Source organism: Cygnus atratus, chromosome 2 (genome assembly GCF_013377495.2).
Source record: "Cygnus atratus isolate AKBS03 ecotype Queensland, Australia chromosome 2, CAtr_DNAZoo_HiC_assembly, whole genome shotgun sequence".
In the NCBI taxonomy this organism is placed as follows: Eukaryota; Metazoa; Chordata; class Aves; order Anseriformes; family Anatidae; genus Cygnus; species Cygnus atratus.
This window is the reverse complement of record NC_066363.1, coordinates 544250-562405: the sequence shown is the minus strand read 5'-3', so window position 1 is coordinate 562405 and position 18156 is coordinate 544250. Positions and strand designations below refer to the sequence as shown.

General features: G+C 63.9%; 1 protein-coding gene and 1 pseudogene across 1 annotated transcript; both read right to left on the bottom strand.

Moving 5' to 3' along the window:
- Nucleotides 1-1253: 1253 nt before the first annotated feature.
- LOC118251759 (E3 ubiquitin-protein ligase TRIM11-like) lies at nt 1254-6118 on the bottom strand (annotated as a pseudogene).
- A 2089-nt stretch (nt 6119-8207) lies between these two features.
- LOC118251760 (zinc finger protein 777-like) lies at nt 8208-16774 on the bottom strand. The gene is made up of 6 exons (XM_035554316.2): nt 16666-16774; nt 15300-15692; nt 13863-13989; nt 12986-13099; nt 11684-11938; nt 8208-10232 (listed from the first exon to the last, which is right to left on the bottom strand). Exons 1-6 carry the CDS (start codon nt 16687-16689, stop codon nt 9139-9141), a joined length of 2007 nt encoding a protein of 668 aa, XP_035410209.2. The 5' UTR covers nt 16690-16774; the 3' UTR covers nt 8208-9138.
- Nucleotides 16775-18156: the final 1382 nt, after the last annotated feature.

Genomic DNA, 18156 nt, shown 5'->3' with positions numbered 1-18156 from the left:
AGCACCGCCGCGGTCGATAAAGAAATGGAGATGTCTGTCACAGGCAGCACGCCTGGAAGCTTCCAGAGCCCCATTACCTGCAAAGAGCAGGCGGCCCAACACGAACGTCAGGGCGCGTCCCGGCAGCACCCTGAGCAGAGCCCTGAAGGCACCTCTGGGCTCCGTCTGTCACCACAGGCAGAGGGCACGGGGATGAGCCCTCACCCTGAGCAGCATGAGGCCCTCCCCCCCTTTGTCTCTTGTTTCCTGGCCGTTTCGCTGCCCTGAGAAACGCCAGGCGCGCTCAGCGCTGTGTTCCCAGGGACAACGTGCATGCAGAGATAATTGCTCCTTCGTGGTCTGCCTGCCTGGCGGTTCCCCGGCCCTTGGGGTGAACAGACAGGTCTACGGGGAGGAAAGGCAGTGCAGCTCTCTTGTCCTCTCGCTGCGGCAGGCTGTGGTGTTTAGCAAGGCTCTGCTGCTCGCCTGCAAAATGGATGCATGCCCAGCCTTTCAGAGCACACGTCGCTGTGCCCTGCTCCAGTAATGTCAGCCCTGTCTCCGGCCCTTGGTCGTGGAGGAGGGTGGAGGCAGCAATGGCTGTACATGGTCCTGTTTTGCAGGTTGAAAAACAGGGAAACAGTGAGGCAGGCCCCGCATTGCCTCCTTGTGTAAGGAGCTGCAGATCTCTGCTGCTGACCTGAGTCCCCGGGATGTGCCCTGCCAGAGCTCCCAGTGGTGCTCTGCAGTCTCCAGCCGCAGAGCTGGTGGGTCCGATATTATCAGCCCCGATGCCTGTAGGAATGGGCCTGGCTGGGGGATCCCCTGGCTCCAGGGCACCACACATCCCTCTGCCTGGGCACTGCCACCCCCAGTTTGGGGTGCTCTCGGTTCCTTGATTGATGATCCTTCCTTGATGATCCACAGCATTCGCTCCCTCCTGTCTCTCCCTGACCGCCCAGGATCTCACAGATCGTCATCACACCCCCGCCACCACCTCTCTTCCAGCCTGAAGGAAGCTGAGGCTGTGCCCTCACTGCAGCTCTCTGCTAGGCCCTGAACCGTTTGTTTTTTTAGGGGGGGGGGGGTAACACTTTTTGATGTTTTATGTGGGCAGTTGCCAGCACTATTAGCAGCTCTGTGTCTCCACCCCGAGTTCCTGGGTGTGGGGTGACTGTCACAGCGCTGCCCCCACCACACCAAGCCAGAGAGCCGTGCAGCGCTGTCAGAGACCGGCATCAGCACCCAAAGCTTCCCTGCCCCTCTCCTATTTCTCACCCTCTTAATCTTATCTCCCTGTCTCTGCAGGGACAGGTGGACATTGTCACTGGGAGATCTGGCCAGCATAGCAGCATGTTCCCCATGGCCATGTCGACTGAGTCCTTCCTCCGCACGGACACCATGGCCACCCCCACAGCCCAGTTGTCCCATCCCCTACCTCCAGCTCCCAGTAATGCCTCTGCCGTGGAGCCCCGGGAGCCCAGGATGCTGGCACTGCCCGTGAATCTCTTGAGGGTGTCAGGGAGGTTTTGCTGTTCTTCTCCCATATGCGAGGTTTTGCAGTCCCTCGAGATGGTCAGGTACGGGTTGGCTGTCTCTGCATCCAGTGTCACCTTCATTAATGCACAACAGAGAGACATGTCAGTCTGTTTCCTGCTGAGAAGCAAACCAGCTTCTTTTACATATATAAATGTATCTATATTTATATATATAAAGTGCCTATCACCATATTGCTAAACACTCTTTGGAACCACTATGATGGCAGGGGTAAGAACAGGAGTCGGCCTGTTAGTGCCTCAGCACTTCTGTTTCCAACCAATTTAAAAAAAAAAAAAACTTCTCCCTCCTCTTTTGCAGGGCAGGGGCATGTCATGTAAGCACACCAGGCCCCACCAGTGCACATGCAGCACCCAGAACCCCCTCAGAGGGCACAGGGCACAGCACCCTCGCTGCCCTCCCCGCTGGACCTGAAGCAGGATGGAGCAGGGCAGCTGCCATGCTCTGGGGATGGACGCAATGGGCTTTGCCAACCCCCTGCTTCCACCCCTGCTTGATATTGGGAGGTCTAAGCGTGACGGGGCTGCAGCCAGGCTGGGTGTGCGGGGTGGCTGCAGGGTGTGGGGGTATCCCCGGAGGTGTGGGGACATCCAAGCTGCAAGGCGGCGGTGGTCCCAGGCCAGGCCCTGCTCCAGCACCACGGGGACAAGAGCCCGGCAGCTCCCAACCCCGCTCTGACGGGCGGCCAGGCAATCTCAGCGCAGAGCTGGAGCTGCCCGATGACGTGGGGCCACAGAGGTGTCACCGCGCAGTGCCACCACCCCAGGCCCTCTGCTAAGCCCGTTCCTCCAGGGCCTCACGTCGGGGACTGCAATGTGGGGTAAACTGAGGCACGCTCATCCGGCACATCACCCCCAAAACTGAGAGGGCAGAGAGCAGCCTGCCTGCAGATGGCTTCAACCTGCCTCAAGCCCTGCAATGCTGCCAGGACCACGGGGAGCCCTGAGCGCACACGGAGGCATTTCCAATCTCTGCCTAAAAGCCAAAGGTGTGCACCCGCTGCCATGTTCAACCCAATGCTCTTATGTGGCATTAGCATCTCTGGGTCACTCCTGGCATGGAAGTAGACCTTTATTTTTACAGGAGACCTGGTTAAAACGAAGGGATCCAGTTTTAGATGGACACTGGATTTAGATGTTGCGCTGTGAACCCACCACTGCCCCAAGGAGATAAGGAAACTCGTTTCTGGAAAGTTTTTCTCCCCCATTTGTGCCCATCAGCTCCCCAAACTTACCCCTTTCTCTGTCCAACTTGCTCAGCAGGTTCACTAGAAGAAGGGAAGGAAATTACATGAGGTCTCTCTCCTCTTGTGGTACCTCTTGTGGCAGCTCTGGGCAGACTGGCTCTGGGGTGGGGACCTTCACCGCCTAGCACCTGGGGGAAACAACCCAGAGAGGAACTTGAGCCACACAGAGAGTCCATAGTGCGGGCTGGGAGGGAAACAGGGGAGACAAGAGACCCTGTAACAGGAGGAAACTTCCACCTGCAGAGCTCAGGGGAGCTGTGAGCCCCTCGTCTCATGCTGGCTCCTGCAGCACTCAGCCACCCCATGCTGGACGCCACAGCCGAGCAGCGTACGTCCCCAAGGGGCTGCATGAGCCAAAGGGATGACAGAACCATGGGGACAGAGGTGACCCAACATCCCAGAGCCCAGCCAGGGCCACTCTGGGTCCCAGGCACCAGCACAGAGGTGCAACAACCTCTGGCTCCAGGTAACATCACACTAAGTCCCACATACTCAAAGCTACCTCCCCCCATCAGCTGCTGCTCAGCCTCCGGCAGCGTTCCCAAGCCTCTGCCCAGAAGGGCCATGTGTGGAGGAGACACTGAGCTCACTTCGTACCTGTCCAGAGCGTGTCCAGGAGCAATTTCCTCTCCAAAACAGGTCACTGTCCCCCACGAGGCACACACGCAGAGACCCCTGAGCCATCCCCTCCTCTGCAGGTTGCGGTGCTGCAGAGAGGGGGACAAAGAGCGTGGGGAAAAGGAGAAAGGGTTTGGGGGAAGAGTAGGAGGAGGAGAGGGGAGAGAGGTGGCAAGGCTGGATGTTGGTGAACCCAAAATGACCATGAAGCTGAATGAGACCAGGATGGAGGGATATATGGGATGGACAGGGAGGGAAGGAGGAAACAGCGGTGTCGTTATGGGGAAGGAGATAAAAATGAACGGGGAGAGGGAAACACGGGATGTGCCCTTGAAGAGGGGTGGGTGTACAGGCTGGGAGGGCATGGTAGACACAGACACATACCGTCAGCACATCACTTTTGTTTTCTCCTTTGGGATTAAACTCTTCTTTCTGTTTTTCTAGAAAAAAAAAATGGTCTGGACTGTCTCCTAGAGGAAAATAAAAGCATATTTGGTGATTTGGGGGTTATATTTGCAGGAGTGAGATTGTGTCACCAAACAGACCCTGGGGGGAACAATACTGCTCTGCAGCGAGGGGTGACTGGGGCACATTTTTTGAGGTTACCTCGGTTGAGAAAGGCCGAGCTCAGGGACAGCACCCACCTCTGGCCCTCTCTCCAAGCACATGTTGCAAACAGGCTAGAGAGAGCCCAGTGTGCAGCTGTTTTGGCCAGAAACATTTCTGGAATAGCTTCATGTGGAAACCCTGAAGTTTGTGGGCTTTTTCAATTAAGAAAAAAAAAAACTTTTGGTGTTGGAAGTGGGATTTGTGGGAAGAGGCTTGGAGTGCCAGCAGCGCCGTGTCTCGGATGCACTCGGTAAATCGGCTGGAGTATTCTGAACAGAAACTCCTGCTCCTCCAAGGCGTGCCCCCTGGTGGAGGGGGCTCCTGATGGGGGAGACCCCCAGCCCACATGCGGGAGGAGAGACCACATCCTCTGCAGCTGCAGCCCCAGGCCGCTCCCTGGCTGGGGATGTACGGGGTGCTGGGGCCCTCATGGGGCTGCAGAGGAGTGTGAGGGGCTGGGGGAAGGCGAGGGGCTGCAGGAGCCCCAGGAGAACCAGCAGCCCCAGCAGGGCGGCAGGGGTACGGGACATCAGCTCAGAGCCAGCTGGAACCCAGGCAGAGGACAGAGGGGGACCCTGACCACACCAGAGGGGACCCCAGCTGTGCTCAGAGGGGACCCCAGATCCGTGCCCAGGGGGCACCCCAGATCCATGCCCAGAGGGGACACAAGCCCTGACCTGTGCCAGCAGAGAACCCCAGATCAGTGCCTGGAAGAGATCCTGCCCTGTGCCCAGAGGGGACCCCAGCCTGTGCCCGAAAGGACCCCCGATCTGTGCCCCTGTGCCCAGAGGAGACCCCGACACCTGCCTACCGGGGACCCCACCTTGTGCATGGGGGGGGACCCCAATCCACGCCCCTGCACCCAGCAGACACCCCAGCACCATGCCAGGCAGAGACCCCGACACATGCACAGCAGGGACCCCAGAACCCATCTTGTGCACGGGGGGACCCCAGCAGCGCCCAGCGGGACCCCAGCCCTGCCCCGCTCCCCCTACCCCGGGGTGGCCATCGCGGGGCCTCCTCCAGGCACCACGGGCACTGCAGCACCCGGCAGCTCTCACAGAAGATGGCCGGGGCCTCATCGTGCACCACAAGGTGGCCAGCGGCCTCCAGGGCCTCTGCCGGCCTGGCCACAACACCCAGGACGCGGCTGGGCCGCAGCGAGCCCCGCAGGCTCTTGTCCAGCACCAGCACCGCGGTTCTGGGGAGAGGAGCGGGGCAGGGCTGGGGGGTGAGTGTCGGGGTGGGAGTGGGGCTGTGGGGCCCCCAGGAGCTGTGGCTGCCCCATCCCTGGCAGTGCCCAAGGCCAGGCTGGATGGGGCTGGGGGCAGCCGGGGCTGAGGGCAGGGGGCCCTGGGCATGGCAGGGGGCTGCGCTGGGGGGCTTTGGGGTCCCTTCCCGCCCAGACCCCGCCGTGTTTCTGTGATCCTGCCCCTCCATTCAGCATTGCTGAGGCCGCCCCTGGGCACAGTGGGTCCGGTGCTGGGCCCGCGGTCCAGGAGGGAGCTGGACGCGCTGGGGAGAGCCCGGTGCGGGGCCAGGAAGATGCCGCAGGGCCCGGAGCCCCTCTGCTGTGAGGAGAGGCCGGGAGAGCTGGGGCTGCTCAGCCTGGAGCAGAGGAGGCTCCGGGGGATCCCGGCCGTGGCCGGCAGCACCCGCAGGGAGGTGCCGAGAGGCCAGAGCCGGGCTCTGCCCAGCGGTGCCCAGGGCCAGGATTTCGGTGTCTTGGTGTGTTCACACGTGTGTGCATCCAGGCATCTGTGCGTCTGCTGGCACCTGTATGTGTGTCAGTGTAAACCTCTGTGTTGGTGTGTGCACGTGTGTGTAAGCATGTGTGCATGTGTGCCTTTGCATTGGCATGTGTATGCGTTCATGTGTGTTGGCATGCGGATGTATGTCAGTGTGCGTGTGTGTTTGTGTATGTGTGTGCATGCTTGTGTGCCTCTGCATTGGCACGTGTGCATGTGCTAGCATGTTTGTGTTGCTTACGTGCACGTGGCTCTGTGTGCACGTGGGTGTTGGTATGTATGCGTATGCGCATGTGCAAGCGTGTGTGGATGTGTGTGCATGTATCTGTGCTGACATGCATGCCTTTTGCTGAGTCTGCATGTTTGCGCATGGATGTGTGAATGTGTGTGCACTGATGTGCCTGTGCATGCATCTGCATGTGTCTGTGTGCGTACACGTGTGTGCACAGCCATGTCTGAGTGTACGTCTGTCTGGCTGCTTGTGTTTGCCCGTGCACCCGTGTGTATGTGGGTGCAAGCGTGAACGTTTTCCTGTACGTGGGTGCATGTTTGTGCACAGCTCCGTGTGTGTGCACACATTAATGTGTGTGTGTGCAGATACGTGTCTCTGTGTGTCTCCATACAGGCAGTTGGATATCTGTGTGCAGGCAGGGCTGTGTGTACCCATGTCTGTGCACGTGGGTGTGTATTTGTGCATGAATGTGCTTGTGTGCTCTGTGTGTGCTTGTGTGCACATCCCTGTTCAAGTGTGTGCACGTGCCCATGGCTCCCTTTGTGTGTCCACGCTTGTGTGCTTGTATCAGCCTGTGTGTGCGCACCACACCTGCCCCGTGGGACAGCCTGCAGGTCTCGGCTTTCTGAATTGGTTAAGAAATTCCCATTCCCGAGCACTCAGAGCCTTCAGGGCTGCGGTTCGGCGCGGCCGCCCTGGGTGCTTCGACCACTTAAATAAATTAAATAATTTACAGCCTGAAACGTGCCCGGGAGCTTCTCCCCAGCAGGCTGGCGGCGCTGAGCGGCGGCCGCTTCCACCCGCCAGGCTCGGGGTTAATGCAGCTGAAGGGATTGTGCCAGGGCAGCAGCTGGGACAAGCGGGAGCCGAGCGTAATCCGGTGCTCGAGCGGCTTCCTGGGGCCGGCTGCTTCGCTGCGCCCCTTCCGCAGGCAAGAAATCCCAGCGAGGGGCTCCGGGCTCCATCCTGCACCCCACGGCTGCCCACCGTTCTCTCTGTGTTTCTTCTTAGGAATTAAAAAAGGAGGCTGCCTGCTCCGTGGTGCTGCCAGCCTCCCGTGATGAACAGGGGTGCCGAGAACCAGAGTCGGTGCTCTTTTTTTTTTTTTGTCTTCCTAATTACATTTCATCTTGACGAGAGGGGGGACACTGGGGCTGCAGCAGGGCCCCGCTGTCCCCTCCTGGCAGCCCCTCGTGGCGTGCCGAGCCCCTGCCAGCCCACACACCCAGACCCCAAACCCCAAACAGCTCCCAGCACATTTCGGGCAGCAGCCTGGCACTGGGAACCCAGGAACCTCGGCCAGAGCCTGCCCTGGCAGCCCCGAAGTGCTCCTCTCCGAGGCTCCGGGCTGCGCTGGGTCGCTTTCTAGCTCGGAAGAGTCTGGGAATTACATATTTAAGAGTCGTTCATACACACACGTCGATATCCACGAGCCTTGTTGGCAAACGTGCTTTGAGAACCACAGAAGTGCCAGGGCTTTGATATAGGGGCTCTGGAAATGACAGGGCAGTTGACCCGAAAGTCTTGGTTTTCCCCTTAAGTCGAGCCACAGAGCAGAGAGGAGCGGGCCTTGGTGCAAAGGGGCGTGAAAGCAGTGGGACAAGCGCCTGACTGCAGCCCCCTCTGCCTCCCCGAGCATCCCGCTCACTGCTCACACCGCCGCCCAGCCCCGTCCCGCACCAGCAGCACTCCTCCACCTGCAGCGGGGCGCTGGGCTCTGCAGGGGCACTGACGGCCCCGATGACTTCTCCCACCACCGCTCTGTTTATTAACGCCGCCACCTAACGCCACATCCAGCACCGCGGCCCCGTGCCCGGCCGGGAACCCAGCGCTGCTGCCCCAGACGTGGCTGGGATGCGACGGGCACAACACGGGGCACGGAGCCACCGGGGACGGGAACCACGACCGGCAGCGGGTGCCTGTGCACCGGGGGTCTCCCGGCGGCAGAGCCATCCTTGGTCCCGTTCCTCGATCTGGGGGCAGAGCCCCAGGCTGCCCCCGCTGCTGGTAAAGGCACTGCAGTGCCACTGGTGAGGGCACGGGCAGCACCGCTCGCCAAGATGCATTTAAGGAGAGCTGCATAAACCCCACGGTTTTGTGCACAGGGACACCGTGAGCCCCATCGGGATCATCGCGGGAGGACGGGGGTGAGCAGGAGCAGCTCGGGACGGGCTCGCGGGTCTCGGCCCTTGGGGGACGCGGCCACACACCCACGGCAGGACCCAGGGGACGGCTGCCTGCCTCCACGCACCGCTCCCACGTCTCACGCCCGCGACCCCTTGGGCGCAGCTCTCGTAGCAGCAGCAGGGCCGGGTGCCCGGGGTCGCCGCTCGCTGGAAACGCGTCCGCCGCTGCGGAAGGATGAAGCGCTAAGAAACGAGCGTTTGGAGGAGCCTTGCTGGCGGGGTCCTACCAGAAAAATGTCCTTTGACTGGAACTAGAATTTTATTCTATTGTATAATCCATGAGTGCGTCACAGCCCCGAGAGCCGGGCAGGCACCTATCAGCGCTTCAAATCTAGATACACAGAGAACCTCCTTGCCACCTGCATCTGCCGGAGCTCCCTGCCGCCACACGGTGCTGCCGCGGCCAGCCCCGAGAGCCGGGAGGAGGCAGCGCCTGGCCGGGGCAGCAGCACCTCTGCAGAGCTCCTGGACAAAAGTGACTGTGCCAGAATCAGCCTACGGAGCACTGAAAAAAAAATATATATATATAGCTTGGCGATCCTAAGTTTGCTTATCAAATAAAAAGTTCCTCCACATTTATTAAAAAACCAAACAGTAGATTTAAAAAGCAGTTAAGAGTCCTACTCCGGCAAAACACCCTGTACAGGTTTCCTTTGTTGTTGTTGCTGTTGTTGTCGATGGTGAGGATCCTCCCTAAGTCAGCTGCTTCTGTTAATTTTATATATATATAATCTTTTAATTTTGCCGCGCGTTGCTTGCTTTAATTAATTAATTAATTTCCAATCAGCCTAGCTGTCTCCACCAGAGCAGCGGCGCTACCACACAAAGCTTCCTTGATGTCCATGCCCTGAGCCGGGGGGGATGGAGGGAGGGTGGGGAGAGATGAGCAAAGGAGGAGGAAGAGGAGGAGGAGGGCTGGAGGGAGGGAAGGGAAGGGAAGGGAGAGGAAGCCGTGGCAGCCCCTCACTCTCCCATGTGCGTCCTCAGGTGGTACTTGAGGGACTGCTTGTAGCGGAAGCACTTGGTGCACTCGGTGCAGGGGTAGGGCCGCTCGCCGGTGTGCGCCCGCTGGTGCTCCAGGAGGTGGTGCTTCTGCGTGAAGTTCTTGCCGCACTCGGTGCAGTGGTAGGGCCGCTCGCCCGTGTGGATGCGCTGGTGCTCCAGGAGGTGGTGCTTGCGGATGAAGCCCTTCCCGCAGACGGCGCAGGCGTGCGGGCGCTCCCGCGTGTGGATGCGGTAGTGGTTGGTGAGCTTGGACTTCTCGCTGAAGGTCTTCTCGCACTGGCTGCACTGGTAGGGCCGCTCGCCGGTGTGAGTCCGCTGGTGCCGCAGGAGGTGGGAGGGCCGGGTGAAGTTCTTGCCGCACTGGGGGCAGAGGAAGGCCATCTCGCTCTTGCCGGCGTGGATCCTCTGGTGCATGATGAGGCTGATCTGCAGGCGGAAGCTCCGCCGGCACTCGCCGCAGGTGAAGGGCCGCTCCCCGACGTGGGTGATCTGGTGCTTGCTGAGGCTCGACTTGTGGCTGAAGCTGCTCTCGCACTCGGAGCACTTGTAGGGCTTCCCCGGGGGCGGGGGACGCGGCTGGGGCTTGAGGCCGTGCTCGGGGCGCCGGGGCACCCCCACGCCGCGGCGCGTGTGGCTGCGCTGGTGCAGCAGGAACTGCTGCTTGTTGCGGAAGCTGAGGTCGCAGTCGTGGCACTCGTAGGGCCCCTCCTTGAGGTGGTTGCGCTGGTGGATCACGAAGTTGATCTTGAGCATGAAGCTCTTGCCGCACTCGGGGCAGATGTAGGGCCTCTCCCTCGTCCGGTTGCGCTGCTGGGCCGTGGCCGGCTTCATCTCCCCCGAGTCCCTCTCGCAGGAGGGGGCCTTCCCCACGCGGGCGGCCGCCAGGCTCCGCGGCGGCGCCTTGGAGCTGCACTGCGCCTCGCAGCCCAGCCCGGCCTCGTGGTTGGGGAAGGCCGGCGGCTCGGTCCGCCCCGAGAACATGGCGCACGGCTCCAGCGTGTCCGGGTCGTCCTCCTCCTCCTCCTCCTCCGTCTTGATCACGATCCCGTCCTCTGCAGGGGGAAACCAGAGTTTGGTTAGGGTGGGACCGAGGGGGCTGCCGAAGAGACGCCCGCAGCCGCGTGCGCAGACCCCGCGTGCACCCGACTGCCCCGGGGAGGATGGACAAACCGCCTCGGGAGGGCGCGGTGACAAACTGAGAGGTTTTGCAGTTCCGTGACGTTACGAGATAAGGGGAGAAGGGACACGAATGACAGCGTTATTTCTGAGCAGCTCTCACTGCTGCTGTTGCGCAGGGCTGGGCAGTGAGCGGCTGTGACCGCTGGGCTCTGCGGCAACACAGCACGGGGCTGCCTGGCTCCAGCTCCAAGCGCCCAGCCTGGGACCGACCCCTTCCTTCAGCTTCCCACGACCGTCGTCCTTCCCAAACCCCAGCAGAGATGGGGTGGACGAGGGCCCTGACGGCAGCAGGCTCCCTGCTTGCACCACACCGACGCCGGAGGTGACCTCCTGCTTTCGTTTTTTCCCCAAACACCGTTTGTTTGGTGAAAGCCGCCCTGGCAGGGACGCACACAGCGTGCCCCGAGGAAAGGCCCACGGTGGATCCCTGACCGTCACCCCGCGGTGGACTTTGAGTCGGGCTATGTACCTTTCAGAGGCTTTCTAGGAAGAACTGCCAGGCTTTCCCAAGAAGAGGCAGCCGACACCGGGTTGTCTCAAAGGCACGGCCCTCTCCCCTCCGACGGAGGGGTCAGCAGGGGAAAAAAACATTCCCGAGGTGCCCGCTGCGACCTTCTCTCTCTTCTCTCCACCCCCTGGCCTCGCCGTGCCTGCCCTCCCGGCTGCTCACACGTCACGGATCCGGCCGCCCTCGTCCCTGTCCTCTGGACCCTCCCTGAGCTCCCGTGCGTTCGGGGACGCGGACCCTGTGCCGCCCGCTTCCCCGTGACCGACCCCGAGCGGAGCAGAGAACTCGCCGCACACTGCAGCTGCTCTTCCCACACCCCGCTGTGATGTTCAGCCCTTGGGCAAGGGCAGCCTGAAAGCCACCAGGAGACCCCAGGCCCCTTCCCCTTGCAATCCACCCCCCAGCAGCTCCCCCTCTCCGGAGCTGTGCACTTGCTCACTCCTTGCACGTGCAGAAGCGCAGCCCTGTCCCTGTTAAACCACATCCTCCTTCCCCAGGCTGTCACTCCGATTTCCCCTCCCCAAATCCGACGCCTGCCCCAGGCCTCTGCAGCCCCTGGCTTTGCTCCCTTTCCTGCCCCGACAAGAGGTCTGGGGAAAGGCTTTTCCCAAAGGGGATCCCAGCAGGACGGGTGTCCCTTCGGACAACGCTCAGAAGTTCACCGCCTGTGCGTGCCTCCTCCTCCTGGCCCCAGCACCACTGCAGCTGTGATCGAGGCTGCCCCAGCCGTGAGCTTTCCTTCCAGCACCGATCCCGGGGGGATTTCACCCCCCTCTTCCATCCGAGCCTTTTCCCCACCCTCCCGGCACCTCTCACCTGTGCAGCTGCCGTGGTGCACGATGACCCTCTGGATCTCGTTGAAGTCAGCGACGTACTCGGAGGGGTCGCCCAGGCTGGTGCCCGGGAGGTCCCTCGGAGGGGAGACGGAGCCGTAGGGGCTCTCGCAGGCGGCCTCCTCGTCCGGGCTCTGGAAGCTCCCCTCCGACTGTCCCGACATCCCGTGCAGCTCTGGGTTTTCGGGGCTGTCCTCAGGAAGCAGCTCCTCCGTTTTGATCACAACCCTTATGCCAGCTGCAGCAAAGAGAGATGCCCACCGGCGTCATCCCCAGGAGCTGGGATGAAACCGATCCCAAGAGCTCTTTGCCAGCTCCCGAAGGGCTGGCTCTGCTGCTGTGCCCACAGATGTGCTGGCTTTGCTCTGCCGCTGCTCTCCCGTGTTCCCCTGCCCCTCACTCAGCCCTGCCGTGGTCCTCCCTGTAACCCAGGCACCGCACGCAGCCCTCCCAGCTCACACCAACAGGTCTGGGACTCCGAAGGGTCCGGGGACCCCGCGCCCGCTGCCCAGTGCCCCCCGGCCACCCCAGGTCCCCAGGCAGCGGGGCTGAGCCAGCAGCCCCGGGGGCAGCAGAGAATTTTCTCCTGCTGGCCCTGATTTAACTTCAAAATCCTCATGACCAGGAGCCCGGGCAGGAGGTCAGAGTGACCCAACCCGGGGCAGGAGACCAGCAGCGGAGCCAACGCCATCTCTGCCAGGACACCTCCTCCAGCCCCAGCACCTCAGCGGGCCCTGCGGACGTCCCTCCTTCCTTCCCTGGTAGGTCTGTCTGTCTGTCCGCCCTTGTCTCGAGCCCGAGAGGCCCGCTTACAGCTCGGTCGTGCCAGGCCCCAGGCATTGCAGCCCAGCTCCCCGCTCAGCACCCCGGGGTGGGTGCGGGCTGCAGGGGCACTGCGAAGGGCGAGCCCAGCCATGCAGCAGGAACCGACAGAGGGGAGTTTTTGGGAAGGCTGCAGCTCCCTCGGTCGGTCACGACTCGGCACACCAGGCTCCCGAGGACGTGCTCCGATTGCGGATCTTTCCCCTGCTGACAGCTCCCGGTGCCCACCTCTCTGGGCTCCACCAGCCCTGCTTTGTGTTGAGCCGTACCTGGACGTCAAATCATCAATGAGACGACCCCTTCCCTGTTTGTTTTTGCTCCTCCTGATCATCTCCTCCGCCACAGCTCTCAGCAGCAAGTGTTTTAGCCTTGCTCCCTCCTGCCCGTCCCGGGGCAAGCCGGCTCCCGGCTCCTCCGAGCGCAACCCAGGGCTCCCCTCACGCCCTCGTCACGCTGCTCTCACCTGCGGTGGCATCGGTTATGATCTCGCTCTCCTCCAAGTCCTGCTCATTCCTGACCCGCGATTCCTCCCCTTGCTCGATCTGGGACAAAACACCGGGTTTGGAAATTGCATAGTCTGTCGGGAGAGAGAGGGACGGAGGGAGGGATTACTGGAGAGGGAATCCTCAGGCTCAGCTTCCACCTCTCCCGGAGCAAGGGAGAAAACACGAAGAGACTGGGGAACAGCCGCAAAGGACCCGCACACAGAGCAGCCCGGTGCTGCAGGTGGGCTGCCTGGACAGCCACGGGTGTGCCACACACAAAGCAACTACTTTAAAGAGCAAACCCAACCCCAACATTTTTCGTGCATGACTTCCAAATTTCTCAGGCGAATTCCTGTCTCTTCTGAAGCCAAAAGTGTTTCACCTCTGGCCCCAGCAGAACAGGGATTTCTCCTGCAGGTTCAACAGATAAAGCCCCAAAAGACTGCAGCGAACACTGCGTTAAGCAGTTTTTCTTTGCCCTGGGTCTCTGCAGAAGTTTTCTCTAAAGAGGTACATGAGCAGCAGACCCAAAAGGTGAAGGGAAGCCCTTGCAACAGCTGCAGGGGAAAAATGCTTTTTCAGTATCTCTGGCTGCAGGGGGCCTCGACAGGTCTCCTGTGCACCTCGCCCCGAGCTGGGGGGTGGCCTTACCCAGCCTCGTGCATCACCAGGAAACAAGAGCAGGACTGGAAACATCCTCCTGTACTTTTTAAGTCTCCCTTTAAACTGGGACATTTGGGTCTTGAGAGGATCAAACTGTGAAATCGAGGAGGAGTCGGAGGACGCCTGGGACTGCAGGCAGCCAGGGATTCCCAAGAAACTACCTTAAAGCAGAAAGGGGGCACCCGTATTTACCCAGGGAGATCAGCGACTCGTAGTTCCCCTTCATCACGTTCTTGTACAGCTCCTTCTGCCACTCCTCCAGCTTCTCCCATTCCTTGTCGTTGAAGTAGACGGACACGTCGTCGAACGTCACCGGCACCTGCAATCACAAGCACCACGGGTTCAGGCAACCTGGGCGGGCACGCTACCTCGCCCCTCGCTTCCTTTCCCCCCCTCGCCCCGTGGACATGGCCAGGCTCCTTCGCGGCCACCACCCAGTTTGTGTTTTTATTGGAAAACAGCTCCTGGGCACGAGTTTCCACTCTGTGACATTAAAGGGCTCGTCCAAACACCCGGTTCTGTGCACGGGGCCCCGACCACGTTTTCCCCAAGCGACACCGACCTCCTCCTCCTCTCGGTCCCGCTCACACCGCGGGGTCAGCTCTGCAGAGGTGACTGGGCTTGTGCACGCCTGGAGGTAGCGTAAACGAGATAAAAACCGGGTGCCACGGCTGGACCTCATCTCTATTGATGAGCTGACGTAAAACCCCAGATTCAATTACCCCAGAACTCCAGGGAAAACTCGGCCCAGGCCCTGAGTTATCATTAGTTATTGCTTGCAAATTGTCCGGGAGCAGACAGCAGTTTCCGAGGCTGTTTTGCCGAGCAATAATTTCTGCAGATAAATTCAGGACGCGGCCGGCTTGCAGGGGCTGTGCCGAGCTCTTCAGAGAGCAGCACGATGCTCAGCGGTGCTGCCCGGCTGCGGGGCCGCCGTGCCTTCCTCCAGGCTGGGTGTCAATCTTCCTCTCGCAAACACCCACCGCGCTCTCCGGAGAGCGGCAACGTTCATCTCCCAGTGTAGGAAACTGTCCCATCAGCAAACTTTCTTTTGGTGAAAGAGTCATGAAATGCAAATAGCGGATGAATATTCATGGCGGGCGCCTTTTGTTGCTGCACACGGCTGAGCCCAAGCTGTAAGGGCGGGCGCTCGTCATCTTCCTGCGGATCCCCGAGGTTCCCCCGTGCCTGGTGCCGCGGACCCCGCGTGCTCCTTCCTCGGGTACCGCCACCCATCCTCGGGGATCCAAAGGTGGCAGAGAAAGAGCCGCTGAGCCTGCTTCATTCATGGGTTCTTGATTCAGACTCCAATGGTGGTTAGAGGTGAGCTGCTGTGGCACAGCTGGCCGAGCTAGAACTGAAACCTCCTCCCTAAATGCCATCTGAGTTACGGGGAGATGTTCCCCCCCCCCCTCAATTCCACCTCCCTCCCTCCACGGGCATCCCATCGCAGGGCACACCGGGAGGCTCAGGCGGGCAGGTTTGGTGTCTGAGCTCCCCCCCGGTCCCGATGGCAAGTGGCTGCCCTGCACTGGGGCTCTCCCCGCTTACAGAAATTACAGGATTTGGGGAGCAGCTCCTCTGGCCAGCGCCCACTCCCTGCCCTCGCCCCAGCCCGGGCACCGTTACCTTGGGGACTTCCCCCTTCCTGCCGGGGGGCAGGCGCAGGATCCAGAAGTTCCTGTTCTTCAGCAGGTTCTCCATGTTCTCCAGGCGCCGCTGCAGCAGCCCGTACTCCTGGATGAGGGTGCCCAGCGCCGCGCACTTGCTCTCCAGCTGGTTCCCCAGCTCCGCCGCCGTCTTCTCGCAGTCGATCAGCTTCTTCTCAGCCACCCCCGTCCGGCCCTCCAGGTCCAGCAAGCGGGTGGCGTGGGAGTCCACCTTCCTCTCCACCGCCTGCACGGCCGCCACCACCGTCAGGGACAGCTCCGCCGTCTGCGTCTCCCGCTCCGAGGTGCGCTCGGGGCCGGCGGGCGGCTGGAAGGGCGAGGGGCAGCGCGGCTGCAGCACCGGCTCCGGCACCTGCGGGCAGGGACGGGTGTCACCGGGGACGGGTGCAGGCCTGGGGACCCCCCCCCCCGAGGCGCTGGGGGACCCCCTCGGGGCTGAGCCACCCCGGGGTGGTGGCGATGTCCCCGTCCCGCGTCCCCGTGTCCCCGCAGGGCGCTGACCCCGTTAAGCTGCTTACGGCTGGGCCCCATGGGATGGGCAGGGCCTGCCGCAGGGGGACACGGAGGTGACACTTGGGGGGGGGGGGACACACAAGGGACAGCGCAGCCCCGTTGCTATGGGGACGGGGAGGTGACACCCCGGGGGGACAGGCTGGCGCTGTCACCCTGCTGGCCGCCGTGTCGCCATGGGGACGGGGAGGTGACACCCCGGGGGGACAGGCGGCCGACCCGTCACCGGGGGGGGGGATGGTGACGGCGGGGGGGGGGGGGGCGCCCAGACGGCTCCATCACGGCTCCGTCACGCCGCCACCGGGGGGGAGCTGCGGGGAGAGGTGGGGGGGGGCGCAGCGGGGGCCGGCGGCGCCGGTTCCCCCCCCCCCCCAAACCCCCGCAGGGCCCGGCCGCCGGTGCCCGGGGGGGGCGGCCCCGAGGGGGCGTCGGGCGCAGGCCCGGCGCCGGGAAGGGCGCCCCGTCCCCGGCTGCGGCCCGGCCGGCGCCGCCCCCGACGGCAGCGCCGTCTCCGCCGGCCCCGGAGGCCCGGCTCGGCCCGGCCCTGCCCGGGCGCGCCGCCCCCCCGGGGCTCCCCTCGCCGCCGCCGCCGCCGCCCCGTCGGCGGAGTGGGGGGGGGGGCGGGGGGGGGCTGCCGCGGTCCCGGTGCTGACAGCCCCCGGCGCGGCCCGGCCCGCCCGGCCGCCTCCCGCCGCGGCCTCGACGGCGCGGCCCGCCCCGACGTGCGGCCCGCGGGCGCCGGGAGAGCGGCCCCGGCGGTTCGGTGCCGGGCCGCGGCCCCCCCCCCCGGGCGAGGCTGCGGCGGCCGCCCTTACCTGAGCGGGAGCCCCCTCGGCCATGGCCCTTTGTTCCCTGCCCGGGGCCCCGGGGGCCGCGGCCGGGAGGATCCAGCGCCCGCTCGCTGCTTCACCTCCGGCCGCCGCCGGGCATGGGGCAGCGCCGGGGCGGCGCGGGGCTGGCGGGGCGGCGGCGGCGGGGCGGGAGCGGCGGCGGCGGGGCTGCGGCGGGGCTGGGGGGGGCGCGGCCCGGGCCCGAGCGGGGGCTTGGGGGGGGGGGGGGGGGGGCGGCGAGAGACCGAGCGGCTCCGGGTCCCGGCTCCGCCGCTCCGCGCTGGGCGCTCCGGCCCCGCCGCTGCCCCGCCGCGCCGGCAGGGGGCGGGCGGGACGCCGCCGCCGCGCGGGCCTCGCCGGGGGCCGCGCCGGGCGGGGCGGAGCGGAGCGGGGCCGCCCGCCGCCGCCGCAGCGCCCTCTGCCGCACCGACGGCATCACCGCGCCGCCGCCGCCGCGCACCGTCGGGGCCCTCCCCGGGCGTCCCCGGCCCCGCGACCGCCGGGGCCCGCACGGACCGGCCCCCCCTCCCCCCCACCCCGGTTCGAGACCGGCCCCCCCCCCCCCTTCCCCCTCCCCGGTCCCACCGACGCCACCGACGGGCGTTGCGGGGGGGCTGCGCCGAGCGGCCCCGGGGCCTGCGGGGAGGCTGTGGGGAGCCTGGGAGGGACTGGGGGGCACTGGGGAACGCCGCGGGGGAACCGGGAGGCCCCCGCCGGCGCCGCGGGGCCGGGGGTAGCCCCGGAGCTCCCCCCTCCTCGACGGCAGCGCCCCCGCCGGGATCGGGCCCCCCCCGGGCCCCGCCACGGCTGCGGGGGGGCTCCGGGCTCCCCCCGGCGGCCCCGCCGCTGCCGCCCCCCCCCCCGGCGGCGTCGCGCCCCGCGGCCCGGTGCGAAATGGCGGCCGGAGGGCAGCGTTGCCATGGCGACCGCTCCCCCCCACACACACACCGATCCGACCCCCCGCGTCCCGATCGGCCCCCGGCCGCCGTGGGGGCTCCCCGAGGAGCGGCACCGACGGGAGGCACCGCCCCGGGCACCGGTACCGGGCCGGGCCAGCCCCTGCTGCCCCTTGGGTCCGGTCCGATCCGTCCTGCCCTGTGCCAGCCCGTTCTGTCCCATCCCATTCCATCTCTTGTCTCATCCCATCCCGTTCCGTCGTGTCCCATCCCGTTCTGTCATGTCCTATCCTGTCCCATCCTAGCCATCCCACCATATCCCAATCCACCCATCCCATCCCTTCCCATCCATCCTGTTCCATCTGTCCTGTCCTGTCCTCTCCCATCCCAAACCATCCATCCTCCCCCATAGTACTCTCACCCACCCCACCCCACCCCACCCCACCCCACCCCATCCCATCCCATCCCATCCCATCCCATCCCATCCCATCCCCATCCCATCCCCATCCCATCCCATCCCATCCCCATCCCATCCCATCCCCATCCCCATCCCCATCCCCATCCCCATCCCCATCCCCAT

What these genes read in the sequence shown, in the direction of transcription:
- LOC118251760 (XM_035554316.2), bottom strand. Translation starts at nt 16,689, where the DNA reads ATGGCCGAGGGGGCTCCCGCTCAG. An exon ending in CCGAGGGGGCTCCCGCTCAG is followed by an intron (nt 15,693 to 16,665) that starts GTAAGGGCGGCC and finishes CCCTGCCCGCAG; the next exon opens with GTGCCGGAGCCGGTGCTGCA. An exon ending in GGAAGGGGGAAGTCCCCAAG is followed by an intron (nt 13,990 to 15,299) that starts GTAACGGTGCCC and finishes TTGTGATTGCAG; the next exon opens with GTGCCGGTGACGTTCGACGA.